We start from the raw sequence: 23275 nt of genomic DNA, 5'->3' as shown, positions 1-23275 counted from the left end.
TTATTAATCACTCAGGTGATGAGAATTCATAAGCATAAATTCCCTTTGTCTATAAACACGTTCTTGCAAGTATTCTGTTAATTGGTGTCAAACACCCTGTGTGATAATCCCATCACTTGCCCCTGCCACCTGTGATGCGTTGTGAATTTCCGTGCACCCAGATACTTTGGTAAAAGAATGACATCATGTATCACCATTTCAGTAATAGAAACAGCAGCTAGGAGAACGGGAGAAAAAAAGCATGGCACAAGGCATACCTGATCTTACCAGAGAAATCAAATGTCCAGCAATTTGGAGGGGAAATTTAGTTGACGATGTAGGCTTTATTACTTCATAGCAAGAGAAATTAGCAAGCGAAAGTCCTAACGGATTGCTTCTCTGGATCAATCCACACTGGTATAGAAAATTATTCCCAATAATAAGTTCATTGGTATTCACTCAGTAGTTCAGCAGCACTGAGGCCTCCAGCAAATAGACTTCAACTTATTTATTTTCATAGGCATTTCCAAAACTTTCTGAGCATCACAGCTCTGGTATTGAGGCAAATGTCCACTCCTCAATTCTATAACCATCAATTCCACATACACTCATGCCACACCCTTCCTCCAGATGCTGCCTTTTCTCCCTCGGCAAGTGCCTACTGGGTTTGTGACGTATCTCTGTGAACCAGGTGGACTGGCTCCTTCCCATCTTTGCTCATGTTTAGATAATGTAAAATAGATTCAGTGATACAAGGGCACAGCCAGTAGCAGTGCACAGCAGAAGCTTTTCGGAGGAGTGAAAACTGGTGACGTGAAGACGTGGGAGGGTCAGTAGCTGTCTGTCTCAAGGCAATTGTCACCAGAGGGTATTATGGGGTTTAAGTCTCACACCCCACATGTGCTATCTTGCATTTGAGAAACAGAAGAAGCAACATCTCATGCAGCTAATAAAATGTAGGCAGGACTTTGTATCCGCCCCTGAACCAAGTTATAACAGCCTATGTGACTGGACTATGTGATTGGAGAAGCCTCATTTTTAAAGATGCAGGAACACAGAGAAGAGACTCATCCAAAGGCCTTGCTAAATTCTCCCAGTATATTACTAATAGATTCGATCACCTTTATTAAATCATATTTCTCCATGAGCTTCCACTCTGTCAAAACTAGCATGACAAAATGCATTTAGTCATTTCTCTTGGAAAGTACATGTTTAACTGTTTCTTTGGGTCTTCATTTATTTTTGAGGGTTTTTGTGTTATGAAAAACGTATATGGAATTAATTTGCATGCTTTTCTTTAACCAATCTGTCTTCTGTTATGGATCCTCAGCTATGGATCTAGGAGGGTAGTGACTGTGTTTCTCTACATATGCATCAAGGAATTTATTTTTAGGGAGGTAACATCCTATGACCGTACCTGTGATAGAAAGTAAATTTTGAAATTCAGCCTTATCTATACAACACCGTAAGTAGATGCAAAAGACCTTTACTGATGCCTACAAGTAACTACAACAATACCAATAATGGTAGCAACTTACCAATGTCTACAAATAGCTATAGCTACAACAGCAGCAGCAGTGACTTATGTTTACTGTGCGTTTACCCCCATGCGAATTCTGGAGAGAGAGTATCTCATTCGGGTCCCACAGGAGCCTGTGAACTATATATAATTAACTCCATTTGTTAGAAGAGGACATTCAGATACTAGTATTAATCCAGAATCATGCCTGCCAGGAAACAGTGGAGCCAGAAGCTACACCCATTCAGTGAGATTCCATAGCATTTTATTTCAATGCTAGTTTGCTTGTATTATTTAATGCAGCTAGAGAATTCATGCAGAATGTGAAATACAATGTTCTGAATAAAATACGACAGGATCCATTCAGTATATGAAAGGGAAAAAAGGCACCCCAAGATACATTTTTATGGCGTATATGAGACTGTCCAATTATTATAAATTAAATTCACTTGATTTGACTCTCATGTCATGTCACTATATATTTAAAATTAAAGACAGTAAGTTTTTACCACACTGCTAAACTTGGAACTGTTGTAAGCTATAACAGAGAGCAAGCACTCTGAAAATAATATTTATATTGTGAGGTGACTTTCACAGTCACTGTCCACAGAACAACTCACACCTTCCCATATTTTCTTCTGACAGCACAGCAATTACTGTGATTCTAATATCGGTTTTTGTGTATCATTTCTATAGCTTCATCTGATTTTATCTACAGCTCAGCACAGCCCATTCCTACCTTCCTAGTTTTCCCAGATAACAAATCCTACATATTCCCAAAGAGCTGAGGAAATAATGGTTCTGTAGGTTAGAAGAAATTAAGACCTACCATGTATGAAACACCTACAATGCCTGTTTTGTATGCACAGCAGCCTGGGCTCATGTGAAAACAGAGATACATGGAACAGAGTCTGGCGATGGCAGACTTTGTCCTTTTGGTGGTGCTGTTGCTATGCCCTAGTGCCAGGAAAGAGGCACTCATGAAATCACCACCACCCAGAGGCTTTGACTTCCTAGGATCAATTTGCTGGAAATGTTGAAGTAAGGGAGAGCAGGGAAAGCTAAATAAAAGAACAAGAGATAAGATAATCCTGCTATGTTGAGAGGTACAGACAATATCTTTATGTTGTTATGTAAAATCTATTCAAAATGGCAATAATATTGCAAGGTTAATCAAGGCCATAAATAACTTGTCTGAGAATCTCACCATATGCTCGGGACTTTATTAAGTGAATTTTGCCTCATTTTTTCTCCAAATATTATGTGCTGCAATATGCCACATTGATGGATGCATAAGATGAGCGTTTAAATCCCCCTCACCCCCTTTTTCCAAGCTGGGAAGGCTTATATTATATATTATATTATATTATATTATATTAGGTTATGGTATGAGGATTTTTAATTTGAAGGAATAATAGCCTTGAGGCATCTATTCAGAGAACAGCATTCACATTAGGTGTGCTTTTCTTGATTCTAGATTCATGCAGGGACAGAAATGATGAAGTACTCAAAAAGGAAACCACCAAAGATTGTCAGCAACGCTCTGTGAGGGGGCAATGTGGACGTCAGTATGGAAGTGCTACTAAACAAGCATAGAGCATCTTTGCTTATATAGATTCAGTCCACCTGCCAGCCCCGGTTCACCTGCCCCTGGTCCACCAGCATGGCCCGGTCCATCTGTATGGCCCCCGTCCACCTGCACGGCCCCAGTCTACCTGTCGGCCCCAGTCTACTTGCACAGCCCCGGTCCACCTGCCAGCCCTGGTCCCCCTGCCAGCCCCAGTTCACCTGCCCCTGGTCCACCTGCACGGCCCCGTCCACCTGCCAGGCTCTGGTCCACCTGCCAGCCCCGGTCTGTCTATATAGTTCTAGTAGCCATGAAAAGGGGGAAGTGCTCTAGAAAACTTGAAGAAATAGCTGCAGGGAGCAGCAGGTTCCAGTTGGAACTTGACTCATTTGCTGGCAGAAGGCAACATGGGAAAAGCTCTTTCGTGAATCCATTTTACAATGCTAGTAAATGACAAACATGGGGTTTGGGACCAGGATGCTTCAAATTCTTTTGACTATCACATGAAACTATATTCATGTGTGCGTACACATGAACATGAGCACACGCACACACACACACTCACACACCGTGAATAGAATGTTTTCATGCTAATGCCAATCAAAATCAGAAACACATTCATTCAAAATTCATTGTAATTAAGTCTTAGTTCCTTTCCCAAGGCTGCACAGAACCCAGTTTTTGAACAAATCTCAGGAGGGCTACTCCTTTCAGAATGCCTCCAAAAACATTACTTATAACCAGGTTTCCACAGAAGTTGTAAAGTATTGTTTTAATTGAATTTGGGTTTAAGTTAGAAACTTTGAAAAATTTGGCTGTCAAAGGCCAATGGATTTCTCAGTAGGCTTGATTTACTTAGCTTAAGAAGCCTACAAAAGCCAATTTGCGAAGAGAAATATGGTTACATTTAATTACACTTTTAAATGGCTTATTTATTACATCTAAACACCTTTTAAATGGTACACACTACTTGGAACTGTACTGATGCTGGGGAATCAGAGCTTGTGGCAAACACAGTCGCTGTTGCTAAAGACTTCCCTGCCTCCGTGCAGCCACACTGCAGTATCTCTGAGATCCTCCTGTAAGGACAGACACTGGATGTGGCCTCACTAAATCTCCTGGGCCCACAATTGCTCATGAAGCCTGGCTCAGAGGGAGAGCTTCTCAGGGTGTATACTGAATGTTTAGTATCAATATTTAACATAAAATGTTGCATGTGCCACTCAAGACTTACTTAAGCAAAACAAAGCTGATGTTTATTTTGGAGCTGATGAAAACCAGTTTACTTTAGAATAAAAAGGAATTATTTAGTATGCATGTTACTGATTGCTTCATTTAATCAATGAATGACAACCAGCTGTGCTGCCTCATTTCGGGTTCTCTTTATGGGTCTTCTATCCAGGACTGAGGACACTGGTAACAATGGTTATTTAATGTTTCTAAATGCAATAGTTGAACCTATTGAGAATGCAGGACGCTGAATGTATGTGAGGGTAGGGACATTTTCCTGATATTTCTATAACTTCTAGTTTTGCGGTGAATTGTAAAACACTTTAAAAATAAATTCTTTAGGGGCCGGCTCAGCAGGTAAAGGTGCTTGCCATAAGCCTGAGAACTTGGGTTGAATCTCTGGGACTGCCATGGTGGAAAAAAACTAACCCTAGCAAGCTGTCCTCCACCCTCCAGCAAATTCGGGCTGGGAGTTAGGTATTCCTGGTTCTAGGGCATAGAGTAAGCCTCCTCATGAGGCCTAGAGCAGAGCCTCAGATATTCTGGAGCTGAGGGATAACCTGGTGCAAGGCGCACAAATATTCACACGGTGCAGCTAGGGAACTACAGCTAGCTCTAGAGCATGGAGTGAAGGGTGGGGAGGAGTGCAAGGTGAGGCTGCGACGGGGGGTGGGGGGGGCTTCTCAGAGCATAGCGGCCCTCTGGGTCAGGCTGAGATGGGGTTCCTTCTCAGAGCCCCGTGTTTCTCTGGGTCAGTCTGAGATGTGGGCCTTTCTCAGAGTGCAGCGGCCTTCTGAGTCAGACTGAGATGGGGGCCCTTCTCAGAGCGCAGCGACCCTCTGAGTCAGACTGAGATGTTACACTCAAGAGGCCATGGGAACCACTGAAGGGCTTTACATAGGGAAGAGAGCAGAGCAGACCTGGGCTTTACCAAGGTCTAGTGTTAAAAATGAGAACTAAATTAAAAAAAAAAAGATGTACTTCATTTATGTGTGTACGTCTGTGTGAGTATGTGCCATATGTGTGGGTATCTATGGAGATCAGAAAAGGGCAATGGATACTCTAGAGCTGGGGTTATGGATGCTGTGAGCTGCCTGACATGGGTGTAGGGAACAGAATCCTGGCCCTCTGCAAGAGCAGCAAGTGTTCTTAACACCTAAATCATCTCTGAAAACCAAGGTTTTTACTAAGTGCTTATCATGTTTCAAGTTCACCACCAGCTGGCTTTGATTCAGGACACTATGACTTCAGAACCAGGAATCCTAACCCACAGCCTGTAGTACTTAGACCAGAGGCAACGGGATGAGGACGTACTGCTGAAGAAATTCAGATGGAAACACCATGCCACGTCTGTGTGTCAGGCGGCGGGGGCGGGTGGGGGGGTTAAGAAGCAAGGAGGCGGAGCAAGGGCCCATCAGTTAAGAACACGGGGTACTCTTGCAGAGGACCTGGGTTGGGTTAGTTCTCAGCCCTCACATGGTGGTTCATACCATCCATAACTCCAGTTCCACTGGATTGGACATCCTCTTTTGACCTTTGAGGGTACCAGGAATGCACATGGTGAGCAGCCATATGCAGGCCAAACACTTAATACGCATAAAACAGAATAGAGAAATCTAAAAAAAAAAATTAATTAAAAAGGAAACAAATGGAAGAGCCTTAGGATCTGCAGACCAATATGGACATGGGGGAATGAAAATGTGGGAGAGAGGTGATAACTTCCAGTCTTCTGGCTCGAGGGACCCTGGAGGGTAGCGCCATTCACTGAGACAAAAGCAGGGCAGGACATCCTAGGGGTGATACCAGGAGCCCTTTCATTTTGCTTCTCACCATCTCCACACCTTTTCTGAGGAGAAAAGCACGAGCTCTCGGAGAGGCTGAAACAATACTTGTAAATTGCTCTATTTAAACTCCACATGAGCAGTAGGGTGCAGATTTCATTACGGAATACAATTTTCCATTTGTTGATAGTTCCAATATTGGAGCAAACTGAATTTGATGAAATAATAAACATATCCTATGAATACTAAAGGTAGGATTTTCAAATTTTTCTGTCTAAAAAAACAGACTTTTCAGTTTCTCATTTGGTGGAACAGAGGGGTATTAGGTTCATTACTAACGGAGTTATTTTTGGTCGTGTGCTTTTACAGCCGTACTTGTCATGCAGGAGACTTCAGTTCTTGCCAGAACAGGACAGTGATGAGAATCCGGTATCCAGGGCAACCAAGAGTTCAGACTTCTCAGTCCATAAATAATCATTCCTCAGCTTGCCCCCTGTACTGCTGGTCTCCGAGCCCCTTCCTGATAAAGTGAGCTCCATCTGGAGACCACCGTTCTCTTTCTAACTGGGGCTCAGTGATGGCTGCACAGCGGCCTGTAAGGAAAGCCCTGCTTCGCTTCTGTCTGCAATTGACCCTTACGAGTTTCACTTCATTGCAAGGCTGCTCTGTGGGCAAGTCACGGGGACATAGGTATTTTTCTGGGTGGTGGATACTGCCCGGCACCAAGGCTGTTTGAAGAGTTGTATGTATCATGGTTGTGTCTAATGAAATCAAATTAAGCAAGAGAAAGCTGGGGGCAGAGGAGAGGGAGATAAAAGGCACTGCATGAACATCGGTAGTGATTTCTCCCTCTGCATCTCCTGGAGTCTCTTTGATTACACCTTCCAGGATGACTTGCACATTCTCTCAAGAGCTCAGGAGCCTCATCTTCCGTTGATGTCTGTATAACCTATTTGATAAGCAACTCACATACCAAGAATTACCAGAAAGACAGACAGAGCTGCAGCGTTTTCACTGGGAAGTAAGACACTAATGGCAGCGGGAAAGACTCAGGTTGCACACGTGACTATGAGCTTAGGGAGTGCTGAACGTGGGAGGCCTACAAAGAGACGTGGAAAAAACTGGCTTTATGATAAAAGCAGATTTCATAATGAGTATTTGTTAAATATATAAAATTTCTGTCCACCACATTTGAAGTTAACATTTATGTAGTTTTAAAGCATAATTTAAAAATTTTAAAGACTTATTAATTTTTACTTTTTGTGCTTGGAATTTTTTGTCTATGTGTTTGTGTGTGTACCACATGTGTGTCTGGTCCTGTGTAGGCTGGAAAAGGACATAGACTCCCCTGGAACTGGAGTTACAGATGGCTGTGAGGCACCATATGGATGCTGGAAATCAAATTCAGGTCCTCTACAAGAGCAGTGAGTACTTTTAAATGGTGAGCTGCCTCTTAGCCCCTAATTTAAGTTTTTATTATAGGACCTTTTATTTTTTCCAGTTGGAAACTAAGGAAGCAGGCAAGAGAGGATGAGGAACCTATGTTGGCACCGAAGAACTCAGAGATATTCTCTTGCTATTTTAGTTGGAACTGCAGACAGGAAGAAGAGTAAGCTTTTGTTTATTGAACTGTTTCAGCGCTGGGGACGGAAGCCAGGATGCTAGAAAATGACATGACCACTGCACTACATTCCTGGCTTTATATAGCCATGTATAAGTTATAGTAAAAGTTATTTTATATTCCATTCTCTGCTAGGCCATGGTGAGGGTGATGACCATATTAATGTGTTCTAACATGGAAACCTTTGAAAAGCGTATTTGTAGCTCCCATCATGGCCCCTCACACACAGAGGAGTCAGGAAAACATCTAGTGACGTCTACAGAGGGTCCTTGTGTCCTCATAGGTGAACAGTATTTAGCACATCTATAGCCTTTCCCCTTTTGTTCATTCATTTAATAAGTATTTCATTGAAAATACTAAGTCTCTTTCATGTGGCAAAAGGTTTGTGCCAGGAGAAGGACCTGTCAGAGCCTATTTCACTGCATGATTTTATAGACTTCTGTGATTTGAGGATCCCTCCCATCCAAAGTCCACACATCTGAAACTTAATTGCCTACATGAAGGAAAAGAGAGGTGGGGTATTTAAGAAGTGGTTAGAGGGTGAAGATTCTGTGTTTGTGAATGAATTCATCCTATTATTGTGGGAGTGAGTTCATAATAAAAAGATTCATGGAGTTCCTTTCCACGAGTTTGTTTCCCACACCCATCCCACCCCATTCTCCCCATTCATCCCGCTTCAGGGATGATGCCTGAAGAAGCCTTTGCCAAATGCAGCTCCTTTGACTCTGGGCTTTCCAGACTTTAGACCTGAATAAAACAGACATTTGTGCTTATAAATGCCCTGGTTCTCATCTATTGAGCAGAACAAAGGAGACCTAAGATGATCATTATACAGCTATTTCCAAGGGAGTCTAAGACAGTGGAAGACAAGGCGATGGCATCCTCCCCTAAAAGACTGTCTCAGAATGAGCTCTGCATGCCTCTCACGGTGGGTGCCTCATTTCAGCTCTAGTTTCCCTGGGTAAGGCTGGGCTTTGCTAGAAATGGACCTGCTGCTTTTGAAGTCAAGGGAAGAGCTGCAAAGGGCAGGACTCACAGGTGGCAGACAGGAGTTCCACGTGGTTGTGTCATCACTGCTGGTACTGATGCTAACATTACAGTTGTCCACCTGGGATGCGCTCAGGCCATGAGGAGCTCCAGGGTCTTCTAGGTCCTCATTCTGCTGCCGCCGGAGGCTTGCTAGCATCTGCAGCTCACATTCGCTCATCTGGCTGGGCTGATAGTTCCTCCAGTTATATTCCTGACGGAGAGACAGACACAAGACAAAGAGTTACTTGCTTTCAATTCTATGGGCTCTGGACAAGTTTGACTGCAGCCCTACCTGCAATGGCTCCCCTCTGGGAGAGGACCAAATGCTCTTCACACCTTCATGAGAGGTTATTCTCCCTACTCAACCCAAGCTTTCTGCACACTGCCTTCATGAATAACCCCCAAAGCATCAAACTTGCATCTGCCTTAGTTCCCCTTTCATGCTAGCTCCCGCTGGTTGTCCATCTGGCTAACTGATGCCAGTCTTCCTTGGGGAGGCCTTTTTTGACAGTGACAAATGGGGCACCTCTTCTATTATGTGTCAGAGAATGTAAAAGTCTTGACTGTTAGCATTTGTTCCAATGGTAGTTGTCTAGCTAACTGCCCTTGCCACTGACTAGTTAGCTATGAGCAGCACAGGTCACTGCCATGACTGACTCAGGCTGGAGTCCCATGGTGAGGGTTTGCGGGTGCTTTAACTACAAGGCCCAAACTCAAAGCAGTTTTTAATTAAATTACATATGAACTACTGATGCGCTTTATAAAAAGTGTTTCCTGGTAGCCCAGGCTGGCCTTGAAGTCACAGTAATTGTACTTCAGCCTCTTGAGTGCTAAGGTTGCAGGGCTGAGTCACCACAGCCTTCTTAAAAGGGGCTTTGAAAAGAGAAGCACCCTTTCTAGACAGATGCCTGGCTCTTACGGTAATGGACAAATTTCAGCAGCGTTGACTACTAAGACCAAATTTAGTCAAATTACAGATACATGGAAGGTAATGAATGAGAGGTGGGAAAATGTAAAGTCTGCGATCCAGAAAGGCCTTGAATCTATACCTGACATCCTATTGATGCAGAACAGAAAGTAGGTGATTCAAGACTTATTGTAAGTCTCCAGATGCTAACACAAATAAATATTATTTCTTCTTTAATTTTTAAAAATTACATTTTTAGGGGTGACCTGCCTGCCCGGAAAACTGCCCCAGATCTCAGATTCGGTTCCCAAACACCCATTGACTCCCCTCCCCAGGTATGTGCCTGACCCCAACTCGGGCAGATGCCCACTGCTCAAGCACAGGCCACACTAGTCAGAGCAGTGAGGGACCTGCCCGTCAGCAGAACTGCCCGACTCTCTAGATTCTGTTCCTGGAGACCCATTCCATTGCCCTCCCCTCCCCTCCAACCTCACCACTAACTCCAGAGTACTTCCACTGCCTAGGAGCAGGCCAAACCTATCAGAGGAGCCTATCTGCTAGCAAAACTGCCTTATTCTTTAGGTGGCATTCCCCAAAACCCATTCCACTGTGCCCCTGTCTGCCCCCACTGCCATCCTCTCCAGCGCTGTGCCTCCAGCCTCAAGTTGGATGGATTTCTGCTGCCCAGAAACAGGTCATGCCAGTCAGAACACCTGCCATGGAGCAGGCTATGGCAGTCAGAATAAGAGGTGCAAGTCAAGTAAGTCAGAAGCACAGATAGGCAATCTGAAGCAGAGACCCCCTACTGGATCAGAGGTCATACACCAGCTAGAACCCCAGGCCACAAAGACCAGAAGATCAAAGAAGCAGAAACTAAGGAAGAAAACACCCGTCCAACATAGACGACCTCAGAAAGCAATACCTAAGCCTATAATCACCCCAAACCCAGACGTTCAGATTCCAGTGTAGGAACACAATCAACAATAGCTAGGGCAAGGAGCCCAGCTACCCTATGCCAGAAAGACCTGAATATTCCAATGCATCTTAAGTGCAAGAAGATGACCTTAAAGCCAACTTTATGAAGATGAAAGCTGTCCTTAAAGAGAAAATGAAGAAGAGGAATTTCCCTTTAAGAAATTGAAGAAGAGACAAACAAAAAATTGGAGGAAATCAATAAATCCCTTAAAGAATACCAAGAAAGTCAAGGAAAAACCCCAAACAAACAACAAACAAGGAAACTGTTCAAAGTCTGGAAATAGAAATAGAAGCAATAAAGAAAACACAAACTGAGGGAATTCTAGAAATGGAAAATCCAGGTAAGTGAACAGGAACTAAAGATGCAAGCATAACCAACAGAATGTATAAGATGGAAGAGAGACTCTCAGGCACTGAAGATACGATAGAAGAAACAGAGTCATCAGTCAAAGAAAATATTAAATCTAAAATATTCCTAACATAAAACATCCAAGAAATCTGGGACACCATGAAAAGACCAAATCTAAGAATAATAGGAGAAAAGGAGAATAATCTCAGCTCAAAGGCCCAGAAAATAATTTTAACAAAATCATAGAAGAAAATTTTTCTAACGTAAAGAAGGAGATACCTATAAAAGCACAAGAAACATACAGAACACTAGATAGATTGAACCAAAAAAGACACAAAAATCAAAATTCTAGACATACAGAACAAAAAAGAATATTAAAAGCTGCAAAGGAAAAAGGCCAAGTAACCTAGAAAGGTTAACTTATTAGATCTACACCTGGCTTATCAATGGAGACGCTAAAAGCCAGAAGGACCTGGACAAAAGTCCTACAGACTCTAAGAGACCATGGATGTCAGCCCAGACTACTATACCCAGCAACACTTTCAATCACTATAGATGGATAAAACATGATATTTCGTGATAAAGTCAAATTTAAACAATACCTATCGACAAATTCAGCCCTATAGAAGGTGCTAGATGAGAATTCAAACCAAAGGAAGTTAACTACACCCACAAAAACACATGTAAAAAATAATCTCACACCAACAAAATGGAAAGAAATGAAACTCTCTCTCTTTCTGTCTCTCCCCCCCTCTCACACACACACATACATAACACACCACCACCATCACCATAAAAACAACAATAAAATAACAAGAATTAACAATCATTGGTCAATATCTCTCAAAATCAATTGACTCAATTGGCAAATAAAAAGAAACTAACTGAATGGATACAAAAACAGGATTCATTCTGCTGCTGCATACAAGCAACATACCTAAACATCAAAGATAGACATTATCTCAGAGTATAGGGTTGAAAAAGGATTTTTTTTTTCCAAGCAAATTGACCCAAGAAGCAAGGTGGTGCAGCCATTCTAATATATCTAACAAAATAGACTTCAAACCAAAATTAACCAAGAGAGATGGAGAAGGACATTTCAATTCATACTTATCAAAGGAAAAATTCACCAAGATGACATTTTAATTCTTAACTTGTAGACACCCAAAAACATTGGGTTAGCTACTACCTTTTCTTTCTTAGTGCTTTATGAAAAAAATGTAATTCTGAAAACAACTCTTGGGGTTTCTAAGACATCAAATGCTTTCAATAAAATATTGACATCTCCATAATTTGAGTTTTTAAAATATTGCTATTTGTTAATATGGTGAGAAGACTTTTTGGAGTCTTCTTGGGGAATCTCAATTGAGTATTTATTCATAGGTCTAAAAGCCTTGTACCACAAGAACTCTCTTCCCATATATGTAATTACTTTTAAAAGTATCATGTAAATGCTTTGTATATACTTTGCTATGTATATACCTGGTCAGATTAAAGACTCATATTACACTTTTCTTACTGATTTATTAAAGACTCATATTATAGTTTTCTTATTGATTTATAAAACACCTTTACATACTGACGGCAGTATCTTTGCTGATCATTATTAAAGATATTTTCTTGGTCATACTTATTATCATGCTTTTCACTTTGCTCACAGATGTATCACATTCTCCTCATGTTAAAACTATATAAAATTTCTGCCCCAAATACAGCACCTCTTTTTCATGGCATATATATTACATTACTTTCTCTTGTTTTCCTTCCTTCTCCCTCTTATAGTTCTCTTTTATCTTCCAATCCTACACCCTCCTAAGTCTTTATATGAGAGTATACATGCAATATTTGTCTTTCTGTCTTATTTATTTTGCTTAACATAATGATTCTAGTTTTATCCATTTCCTTGTGAGTGTGATGGTTTCATTTATTCTTTTTCTAAGGCTGAATAAAATTTTATTGTGTGTAAATCTTTTCTTTACCCATTCATCTTTGATGGGTACCCAGACTTTTGTGAACATAACAGCAATAGGCAGGCATGTACAATCTCTATGCTGACTGAGAATCATTTGGATATTTCCTTGGGATTACACTTAGGACCTAGGATAGATTTCAGTGTTTGAAGGAACTTCCATACTAATTCCATAGGGCTTGACTGGTTTACACTTCTGCCCGCAGTGTGTAAGGGTCATTGCTTATTTTCTGATAGGGTAAAATGGATGGATTCTCAAAGAAGTTTTAATTTGCAATTTCCTGATGTCTAAAGGTATCAAAAATCTGTCAAATATTTATTGGCTATATTTGGTTGTTCTTTTGAGAATCATCTGTTCAGTTTCTCAGCTCATTTGCTGAATGGATAATCTGTTTTCTTTTCTGGTATTTAAGTTTTTGTAATTCTTTATATATTCTAGATGTTAATATCATGACTGATGTACAATTGGCAACTACATTTCCTTTATTCTATAGGCTGTCTCTTCACTCTGCTTAATGGTTTCTTTGCTGCTTTTCATTTTCCTAGGTCCCCAGTATGCATCATTAGGTTATTTATTTGAGATTGCTCAGATTTCTATACACTTTCCTCTAAGAACTAACTTAATTACATTGCAAGGATACTGGCAGTTGTGTTTAAATTTTCATTTGATTTTAAGAATTTCAAAACTCCCAGTGATTCCTTCAATGACTCACAGGGTCATTCAAGAGTTCATCAGTCTGTCTCCAAGCCTTTGTGTAGGTTTTCTTGTTATTGAGTTCTAGTTTTATTCTGTTATGATCTGATAATATGTAAGGGATCATTTTAATTGTTTTGAATTTGTTTGGCTTGCTTTGTGGCCTAGAATGTGGTCTATTTTATAAAAAAAAGTTCATGGGATTCTGAGAAGAGTGCATATTCTATAAGTATGTTAGGTCCATTTTCTCTATGGCATGGTTCGCCTGAGGTTCCTTGGCCGAGTTTTAGTTTTCATCGTCTGTCTAAAGATGAGAGAGGCGCCCAGAGTTATCACTATTACTGGATATTGACCTAGCCCACCTTTTATTCACACTAGAGTTCGTTTAAGTTAAGAAGTCTCAGATTTGGCCTCTACATATTTACAGTTACTATGTATTCTTGATGGATTATTTCTGTTGTTAGAATGTAGTATTACATTAATGAGTTTTTAAGCAGCTTTGGGAGAAAGCATCATAAGAGGAACAACATCTACATTCCACTGAAAAACAACTAAAAAGGTAATATTTCAAAGTCAGAAGAAGTAGTCGAGGTCACAGTCAAACATGGCAAGGTGATCAGCATCATTGTCAGGAGATACATGCAACTCAGAGCTACAGTAACTTTTCCCTTACTTTCATAGACAACAAATGTTGCAACTGTGGGAAACCAAGACCTTTGATCCACTTCTGGGTCAGTCTATAAAGAGGAGAAGCTAGGATGGAAAAAAGTTTTGCAGTTTCTCACAATGCTTAGAGCATAGAGTGTTCATGAGACCTAGAAATACACTCCTGAACATATATAACAGGAACCCAAAATCCATATTTTCTTACACAAACACACATCCCAAACAACCAATCTAAGAAGCGCACAGAGAAACCCAAAAATGTGTACACAAATGTTCATAGCAGCATTATTTCAAATTGCCAAAAGTTGAAAATAGCCAAATATCTATCAACTAACCAATGGAATTTTGTTTATCCATTTCACATGATGTAACACAGTCGCAAAGGTTAATAAAGTTTGTTACAGCCTACCATCTAGATGGTCCTCGAAAGGATTATACTACAGTGAATCAGCCACAGGTCAAGGCCACTTAGCATGTTATTCATTACCTGACAAGTCTAGAGTAGGCAAATAGACATAGGAAGTAGAATAAGATGTCAGAGGCTTGGGGAAAAGGTGTGTAAGCAACTTTGAGGTATATAACTTCCCCTGGGGGTGCTGGAAATGCTCTGAAATTGGGGTCACTATGGCGGTTAGAGAATGAATTAAAACTCCTGTGTTGTCTATTTTAAACAGGTGATTGTTATGGCATATTAATGACCTCAACTAAAACAGTTTAGTAACCGGAGGTGATGCGAATCCCTGCTTACCTTCTGGTACAACAGTGAACAAGAGACTTATACGGTCCTTTGAGTTATAGAACGGAACATCCCATGCGTCATACCATGACATTTAGCTTAGCTTGTCACTGCCAATATGTGCTTTTTACAATGGAGAATGACACTTGAATATCTCTATTTTCCTTTAGAAGAAGGTGATGTCGTTAGTATGATGGATCCATGTATCCAATCAATATAATTCATAGGCCAGTACTGTGACTGAACGAATAGCTGTGTGTTGAGAAGAAAATAAGAGCTGGAGGTGATGATTCTATTAGGCAGATCTAAAGCCATGTCCTAGCTTTACCATTTCCAGCCATGACCGAGGACAGCATCTATCTCTTCATGCCTTAGTTTCTTCATCCATAGAGGCCACAGTAGCCTCATGGCATGTGTGATAGACTTGCTAGTAGACAGCAGACACTTAGCATGGCATGAACAGTGACAGCATGCTAGCACTATCTATACTTAGAGAAAACAGTGTGTGTTGGCTCTCACATATCTGTCAAAAGCTCATGTGCTAAGGACTTGGCACAGGGTCTTACAAGGAGGGGAATAGAATTATCTCTCTCTGTTTGCATGTCTGTGTGTGTACATGTGCATGATCACTAAATAGGGCCAGGTGGCCCACAGCTTAGAGCTGCCATGGCTTCAGCCCTCAATGCTTGCCCTGCTGAGAGATAGACAGTTTGGGGCAGTGGTGCTGCTTGTAGGCTACAAGCACAAAGGTAGAGCTCAGTGATCCTAGGGCGAGGGCGGGTAAGTATGCGGCAGCCTGAAGCTCAAATAGAACCTGGCCCTGACCCCCTTGTCCAGCAAGAAGATCACCCTGACTCTGGGCGACCACAGGATATCTGAGACATGCCCTTGCGATGGTCTAGTATTTATGGTTTGCCAGAAATTGCCTTGAACTAGACCAGCAACTTGTTGCCATGAACATTTGTGTGCAAAGCTATTTGGGCAAAAGGATGTACTGTGTGACACATTGCAATGTCCAGTGCCACTAAGAGGAAAGAATATGCAATGGAGAGCGGGAAAGATGGAGGCATGGAGAGCTGCAGGCTTGGTGGACAGAGGAGGAACTAGAGATGACATTGATGGCAGGTGTAAAAGAAGGCTATGTGTTATCACTGAGGCCCATGCAGATATCCGGGGTCTGCAGTGCCACTGGAAGCCATGCTGATGTCCATAGGCCATGCTGCTGCTGAGGGACATCTGGGTCTATGGCCTATGCTGCAGCAGAGGGCTGTACTGATGTCTGGAGTCCGTACTGCCACTGGAGACCACCCTGAGGTCTGTGACATGTGCTCACCCTGCGGACATCCATGGGCCATGCTGTTGCCAGAAATCATTTGGAAGTTCATGATCTGTGCTCCTGCTAACTTTAAAGGGCAAGGAAGCTAATTTTCAGTGGCATTGATGACTACAGACTTAAAGTCGAGAAAAAGGGACATAGACGACTTTAGTTATAATCCCTACCCCCACTCCTCAAAGTACCAGCCTATACAGGAGACTGTCAAAGAAAACTCTTAAAAATTGTAATAAGGATGCTGAAGTGTAGCTCTCCATAATCAACGACTTCTATCAGAGCCCAAGGTAGGTAAAGACTTAGTTTTCTTTAAGGAGCTGGCTACTGGGAGTTTAACCACACTCCAGTGAGTATATAGGCAATATAAATTGGACTTGTGTTCTTCTTCTTCTTTCTTCTTCTTCTTCTTCTTCTTCTTCTTCTTCTTCTTCTTCTTCTTCTTCTTCTTCTTCTTCTTCTTCTTCTTCTTCTTCTTCTTCTTCTTCCTCCTCCTCCTCCTCCTCCTCCTCCTCCTCCTCCTCCTCCTCCTTCTTCTTCTTCTTCTTTTTCTTCTTCATTTTCTTTTTTTTCAGAGGGGAGGTTCAAGTCACACAGTGATGGCAGACCTGAGAGGACTGGGAAGTGAGTGTGATAGGGATGCATTATGTGAAATTTCCAAATAATAAAATAAATATAAATAAATAAAAATATTATGTTGGAAAAAACTTGAAGACAGTTTAAATCTTTCTTGTTGAATCCAGTGGGTTGTCTTTGAATACAAGACTTGGTGTAAAAACCTCCCTTTCAGGACCTCAGTGCAGGCAACAATACTTATAATCCATTATTGCTATTTCCTTCCCTCATTTTTTTCTGTTGCAGAGAGAGGACTGGGATACTTGAGAGATGCAGCACACGAGGGGCTGATTGTCATTAATTGTCCAGCTGAATTAGAGAATGCCATATTTAAGTCCAAAGTGACATCTGATAGCTAATTAAGTTTGCTGTAGTCGATCTGGTGGTCTTTAGAAAGATCCTTCCACCATGGGCAGTAATGAAGCATGGGCTGAGGAATACCTGGCTGGGCTACCACAGTAATCTGCAACGATTCCTTCCACAAATGCTCACTAAGACTCTTTTCCATGCCAGGCTCTTTCACGTATTTTCATGATTTTATTTCATACAGAATAATCAGCATTCTGACAGGCATCTGGAAAAGGCATAGAGAAGGAAGGAGCGAGCTTTTCCTAGGGTCACAGTAGAGCAACTTGTGGCAAACAGGTAATTAACTTACTTCTTCAAGACAGTTTTGATTTGCACTCTCTTAAATCATTTTAAAACCACTAGGAAGGCGAAATCGTTATTTTCTTTATTATTTTGAAAGGAGGTCTATCATATGGTTTTCAGATCAAGGGGATCCACACACGTGTGTCTAACTGAACTGCCCAACTTCTGAAGGGCTCAGCATGGTAATCGCAACCTAATTTTGTCTTCAAGAATCCTTGTAAGACAGGGAGGTGCTGCTGATCAGATTTGCTGGGAATAAGGCATGGGCTGAAGGCTGTCCAACTCAGTTGCGCTCTGCTCCTGGTAAGCCCTTTGCTCACTAAATCTTCCAGGTGCTTATTTTCAGTGGTCTGTCTTAGATACTAGCTGCAAAGGCATTAAGGTAACCTTGTTAACACTGTGACCCTTTAGTGCAGTTCCTCATGCTGTGGTGACCCCCAACCATAAAATTATTTTCAATGGTACTTCACAACTATAATTTTGCTAGTTATGGATCTTAATGTAAACATATGTGTTTTCTGATAGTCTTAGGGAACGCCCATGAGTGGGTCAACTGACTCCCAAAGCAGTCTCGCACACAGGTTGAGAGCTACTGCATTAATGAATGGCCGTTGCTCTCATGAGCCTTACAGTTAACAAAGCAAATGCGATTGCTGTGATGAGACAGCTATACAGCAGCGAATGATGAAGGGTCACATTGATAACCACCTGGGGCCTTGATGTCAAGTCAAAAGAAAAACTAGCTCCAGTAGAAAGATAAAATATGGCACAGGAAACAACCTTTTAACTTGATGTCCTTTACCCAGATTCTCTTTTTAAGATTTTAGCATGCAATAGCTTAAGGGATTAAATATCTGGCTGCAAAATTTGGGGAGAGGGCTTCAGCCTCAGTTTACCATGTGGAGAGAACCGAGACCAAGAATCTCACCATTTCTTTACAGCTGGGGAACAGAGCTCAGAGAACACTTGGCAGTTCTTCCTGCCCCGGAGTTTATAAATCTGTATGATGCCATTTAGATGAGTCCCCATTGTGACCACACAGCAGGAAAATCATGGGAGGTCACTCAGGAGCTACAGATGGCATGCCATGCTAGAGCGCCTGTCTCATATGGATGAGTCCCTAAGTTCTATCCCCAGCAGAGGAGAAAAGTAAAGTCTGCTACCAAATCCAAACCATATTGGTACTGTTTCAAGCTATGCTGAGTGTATCTTAACACTTGTCCACTCGAAAGGGATGGTGGTTGTTAGGGAATACTACACATAGTGACATCGGAGCTTGAAAGTTCAGGTCAGCTTCATGGGGAAGGTGATGTTTAATCGGGGCCTTTACAAAGGGTGGCACCGCAATATATTCCAACCCTCTGACAAAACAAACAAACAACAAAATGTGAGGCAAGCCAGAAGTGTGCAGATCATGTTCACAGGAACCCTTTCAGTAGACTAGAAAGTAACACTTCTACATTACTATTTTAGAAGTGAAGTAATACTGACCCAAAGTAACAGAGATAAGAATAGCTATGATTAATTGAAACTCTGTAGTATGAAAGTACTTCCTGTGTTCCATCCAAGTTTTATTAAAAGTCTAAAGTTTCACCAAAAAATATATTATTAACATTTCCCAAATAAAATAAAATAAAAAAACAAAATAGAAATAGTTACCCCTTTGTTAAATAAAACTGATAATTAGTGATATTACATTCACACAGGGGACAACTATGCAGCCAAGAAATGGTTTCTTTATTGACTCTCACCAGCAAAACGCAAAGAAAGAAGGCTTTAAAGAGAATACAGAGGTAAAACTGACCCTGGGGACAGTTGTAAAGTGACAGTGACAGGAAGGGCAGTAACTGAGAGAACACACAGGATCTCTGAGGTATGGTCATTGCTTTTCTTTCCTAATCTGGATGAGGGTTATGTGAATTTGTTCAGACTGTGAGCAAAACATACACTTACAGTGCCCACCCTGCTACATGACCAACCACAGTGACTGGATCTAAAGTTCACAAAGGATCTGTGAGCACATGATGGCTTGAAAATCCCTGACAACTTACTTGGGCTGTGCTACAGAAGAAAATGAGCATCAGTCTAAGTTGAGAGAGAGAGAGAGAGAGAGAGAGAGAGAGAGAGAGAGAGAGGAGAGAGAGGTGAGAGAGAGGAGAGAGGAGAGATGCTTTTACACATAAATTTACTTTTGAGTTTTACAGGTGTAAGTAGAGTTTTGGAAACTGTCTTGGAGTCCTTCACGACAGCAAGAATAGAATAAGCCTATTCTTACAAGCTAACTTTAAACTTTAATTGCAATTTTAATTTGAGGATTCATTTCCCTTCTGTTACTTCTCTCAAGAGTATGTGGTTCTTGAACCATCATTTTAAATAATAACTAATGGTACACTAGCATCCGGGGGCATCTCTTTACCAGTGAGCTAAGCATTCCTGCAAGAATTTGCTCTGAAAGTACAGAGCCAAACTGGTCATTTAACAGAGACACCTTTCAATATCACAAGGAAACTTAGCAGTGACACACAGAACATCATCCACATAAGCTGCTTCCTCTGAACATTAACTTCTCTCCCACAAGAAGGGGGACTCTTGCCTGCAAGAGAAGACCCTCTTCCTGGAGCATCTCTGCGCCCAAGCTGCTTGCTATTGTTTTCTAGGTGGACTTGTAAAAACCAAACAGTGCTTAGAGAGGTTAAATGTGTGCATTTGGGGTCTCAGGTGTGTGTGTGTGTGTGTGTGTGTGTGTGTGTGTGGCTTTGTTTTGAAGTTTAGTCAATAATCCTGTGTTATTTTAAGAAGTGACTTTCTTTCTTTCTTTCTTTGCCCACACATTGGCCTTCTGAAGGCAGGGTGTGAGCTGTGGATATAGAGAAGCATTTCAGGTTGTGTTGTGTGCTTTTGTGATGTGTTTATGGGCACAGTTTCTCTCATCAACTTGAAAACTGAAAAGGGACATTTTGGTTAGGTTTATATACTGTACATCAATCTATGTATAAATGGCAGCTTGTTTTCTTGAGCCACTATTTAACTGTGTTTCTGTTTTTATACATTTTATACTATTTGGGACACAGATGGTCAGTTTTATACAGAATGGACAGCACGGCACTTTGCCAAAAACACATGTAGCACTGCCGAAACATTGTGTGTAACACCAGTTCTTGGTAATGGCTTCAGTAGTGCACTTTGTACTGCTGGGAGTTACAGTGTTTTAATTTGTCAATAAATAAAATGTACTTTAACTTAAAAAAATTGCTCTGATTCACTGGGGACACAGCGCTAATATTACAAATGAGGAGCAGGCAGGGGCACAAACAGGAGCGGTAAAGTGGTACATACTCCGGCACCCTGCTCATCTACAATTTACAGTACCCTGCAGCATGCGTCTACCACACAAGGGGGAGATTAAAACTTAAAGACCAAGCCATGGTATGACCTGGAACACTTTGCCAAGGGTAGAAGATGTGGTATCAGTGCACAGGACAAAAACCAGGAGTCAGCCATTCAAAAGGACCAACTTCTCAGAGTCTAGACTGTGTCTTATGTCAATGGCAGTCACAGATCTAATCAGAGCCAGTGGTGCTAAACGTCTGCCACAGAGGGTTCAGCACCCTGTACATCAAACACACCCATCCCCTACAGTGTCTCAGGAGGAGAATTCTAGAGTAATCAAACTTAGTTTAATTCCTTGTGAGGAGACAGGTAATATTTAGCACAACCCATGTATCTGTACTTTGGGAAGGTGGGCCACAAACCAATCTTTAAACAATTTGTGTATTGATGTGTTGTGTTTGTAGAGAATGCCCTAATCCATGATCTACATAAAATACACTTTTATACATTTTGCCTTGATAGCTGACTAGCTGATTTTCAGAATGAACTCTGGCAATTATAGCTGGATTCTTTTTATTAAACTTAAGGTGAGTCAAAAACTGATTTCCAATTTTTCAGCATCTACCTTCTGAGTTCAAGGGTACTTCTTGAGCTTAACAATGAAATATACATTAATAGGAATGTGGCAGAGTCAAGCTGAAGAGGTGCCATATTCAAGGATATGACATCTTTCAAGGTAACAGTAGCCTTGGACATGGGACAAGTAATGTATATTTCAATAAATGAAAGTTTAAATTATATTTTCAGAAACTGAGTTACTTAAGTAATTAAGGTTACTGAGTATTATAGAAATAAAAAATAGCAGAGCAAACAATCTGAAATTTTGGGGGTATGAAGATGGAAAGACCCAATAGGATTAAGCAATGAGATGACGGAAAGGGAGGAGGGGAGGAAGAGAAGAGGGGAGGAGAACTAGAGGGAATAGGATGGTCGAGATGGGGAAAGGATGGAAAGGGAGGAGGGGAGGAAGAGAGGAGGGGAGGAGAGCTAGAGGGAATAGGATGGTCGAGATGGGGAAAGGACAGAGACAGAGAACAAGGCAAGAGATATCTTGATTAGGTCCAAATCAGGAGCAGAAGGAGAGAGAGCACGAGCAAGGAACTCAGGATCGCGAGGGGTGCACCCACACACTGAGACAATGGGGATGTTCTATCAGGAACTCACCAAGGCCAGCTGGCCTGGGTCTGAAAAAGCATGGGATAAAACTGGACTCGCTGAACATAGCGGACAGTGAGGACTACTGAGAACTTACAATGGGTTTTTGATCCTACTGCACGTACTGGCTTTGTGGGAGCCTAGGCAGTTTGGATGCTCACCTTACTAGACCTGGATGGAGGTGGGTGGTCCTTGGACTTCCCACAGGGCAGGGAACCCTGATTGCTCTTAGGGCTGACAAGGGAGGGGGATTTGATCGGGGGAGGGGGAGGGAAATGGGAGGCGGTGGCGGGGAGGAGGCAGAAATCTTTAATAAATAAATAATAAAAGAGATATCTTGATTGAGGGAGCCATTATGGGGCTAGCAAGAAACCTGGCACCAGAGAAATTCCCAGGAATCCACAAAGATGACCCCAGCTAAGACCAAGACCCTAAACAATAGTGGAGAGAGTGCCTGAACTGGCCTTGCCCTGTAGTCAGGTTGATGACTATCTTAAATGTCACCATAGAACCTACATCCAGAAACTGATAGAAACAGAAGCAGAGACCCGCAGCAGAGCACTGGGCTGAGCTCCCACAGTCCAGTCACAAAAGAGAGAGGAGTGAGAATACCAGCAAAGAGGTTAAGAACATGATGGGGACACCCACTGAAACAGCTTTCCAGAGTTAATGGAAGCCTTCCAATTCTGGTTTGACAGTGAGGGAACCAGCACAGGACCAAAGTAGGCCCTTTGAATATGGGTGACAGTTGTATGGCTGGGGTGGACTGTGGGGCCACTGGCAGTGAGACCAGGGTTTATCCCTACTGCTTGTTCTGGCCTTTTGGAACCCATTCTCTCTGGAGAGATACCTTGCTCAGCCTAGATATAGGGGGGAGGGCCTTGGTCCTGCCTCAAAGCAATGTGCTAGACTTTATTGACCCCCCCATGGGAAGCCACTCCTCTCTGAGGAGTGGATGGGGGTGGGATGTGGGATGGGACAGGGGAAAGTAGAAGGAGAAGGAGGAGGGGAGGGAGAAGGAAATGGATTTGGCATATAAAATGAGAAAAGATAGTTTCTTAAATAAATAAAAAAAAGAAACGAGATGACAAACCACTGACACCTGTGTGCTTGCT

General features: G+C 41.8%; 1 protein-coding gene across 3 annotated transcripts in view; it reads right to left on the bottom strand.

Annotated features, from left to right (window-relative positions):
• Cfap20dc (CFAP20 domain containing) overlaps positions 1-23275 on the bottom strand; it is a 299498-nt gene that overhangs the window by 136730 nt on the left and 139493 nt on the right. For all 3 annotated transcript variants that reach the window (XM_057769705.1, XM_057769704.1, XM_057769706.1), the window contains one exon: positions 8734-8937. In XM_057769705.1, coding sequence (XP_057625688.1) covers positions 8734-8937 — 204 coding nt within the window. The remainder of the gene's footprint in view (positions 1-8733; positions 8938-23275) is intronic.

Source organism: Chionomys nivalis, chromosome 5 (genome assembly GCF_950005125.1).
Source record: "Chionomys nivalis chromosome 5, mChiNiv1.1, whole genome shotgun sequence".
NCBI lineage: Eukaryota > Metazoa > Chordata > Mammalia > Rodentia > Cricetidae > Chionomys > Chionomys nivalis.
This window is presented reverse-complemented; position numbering and strand designations above follow the sequence as displayed.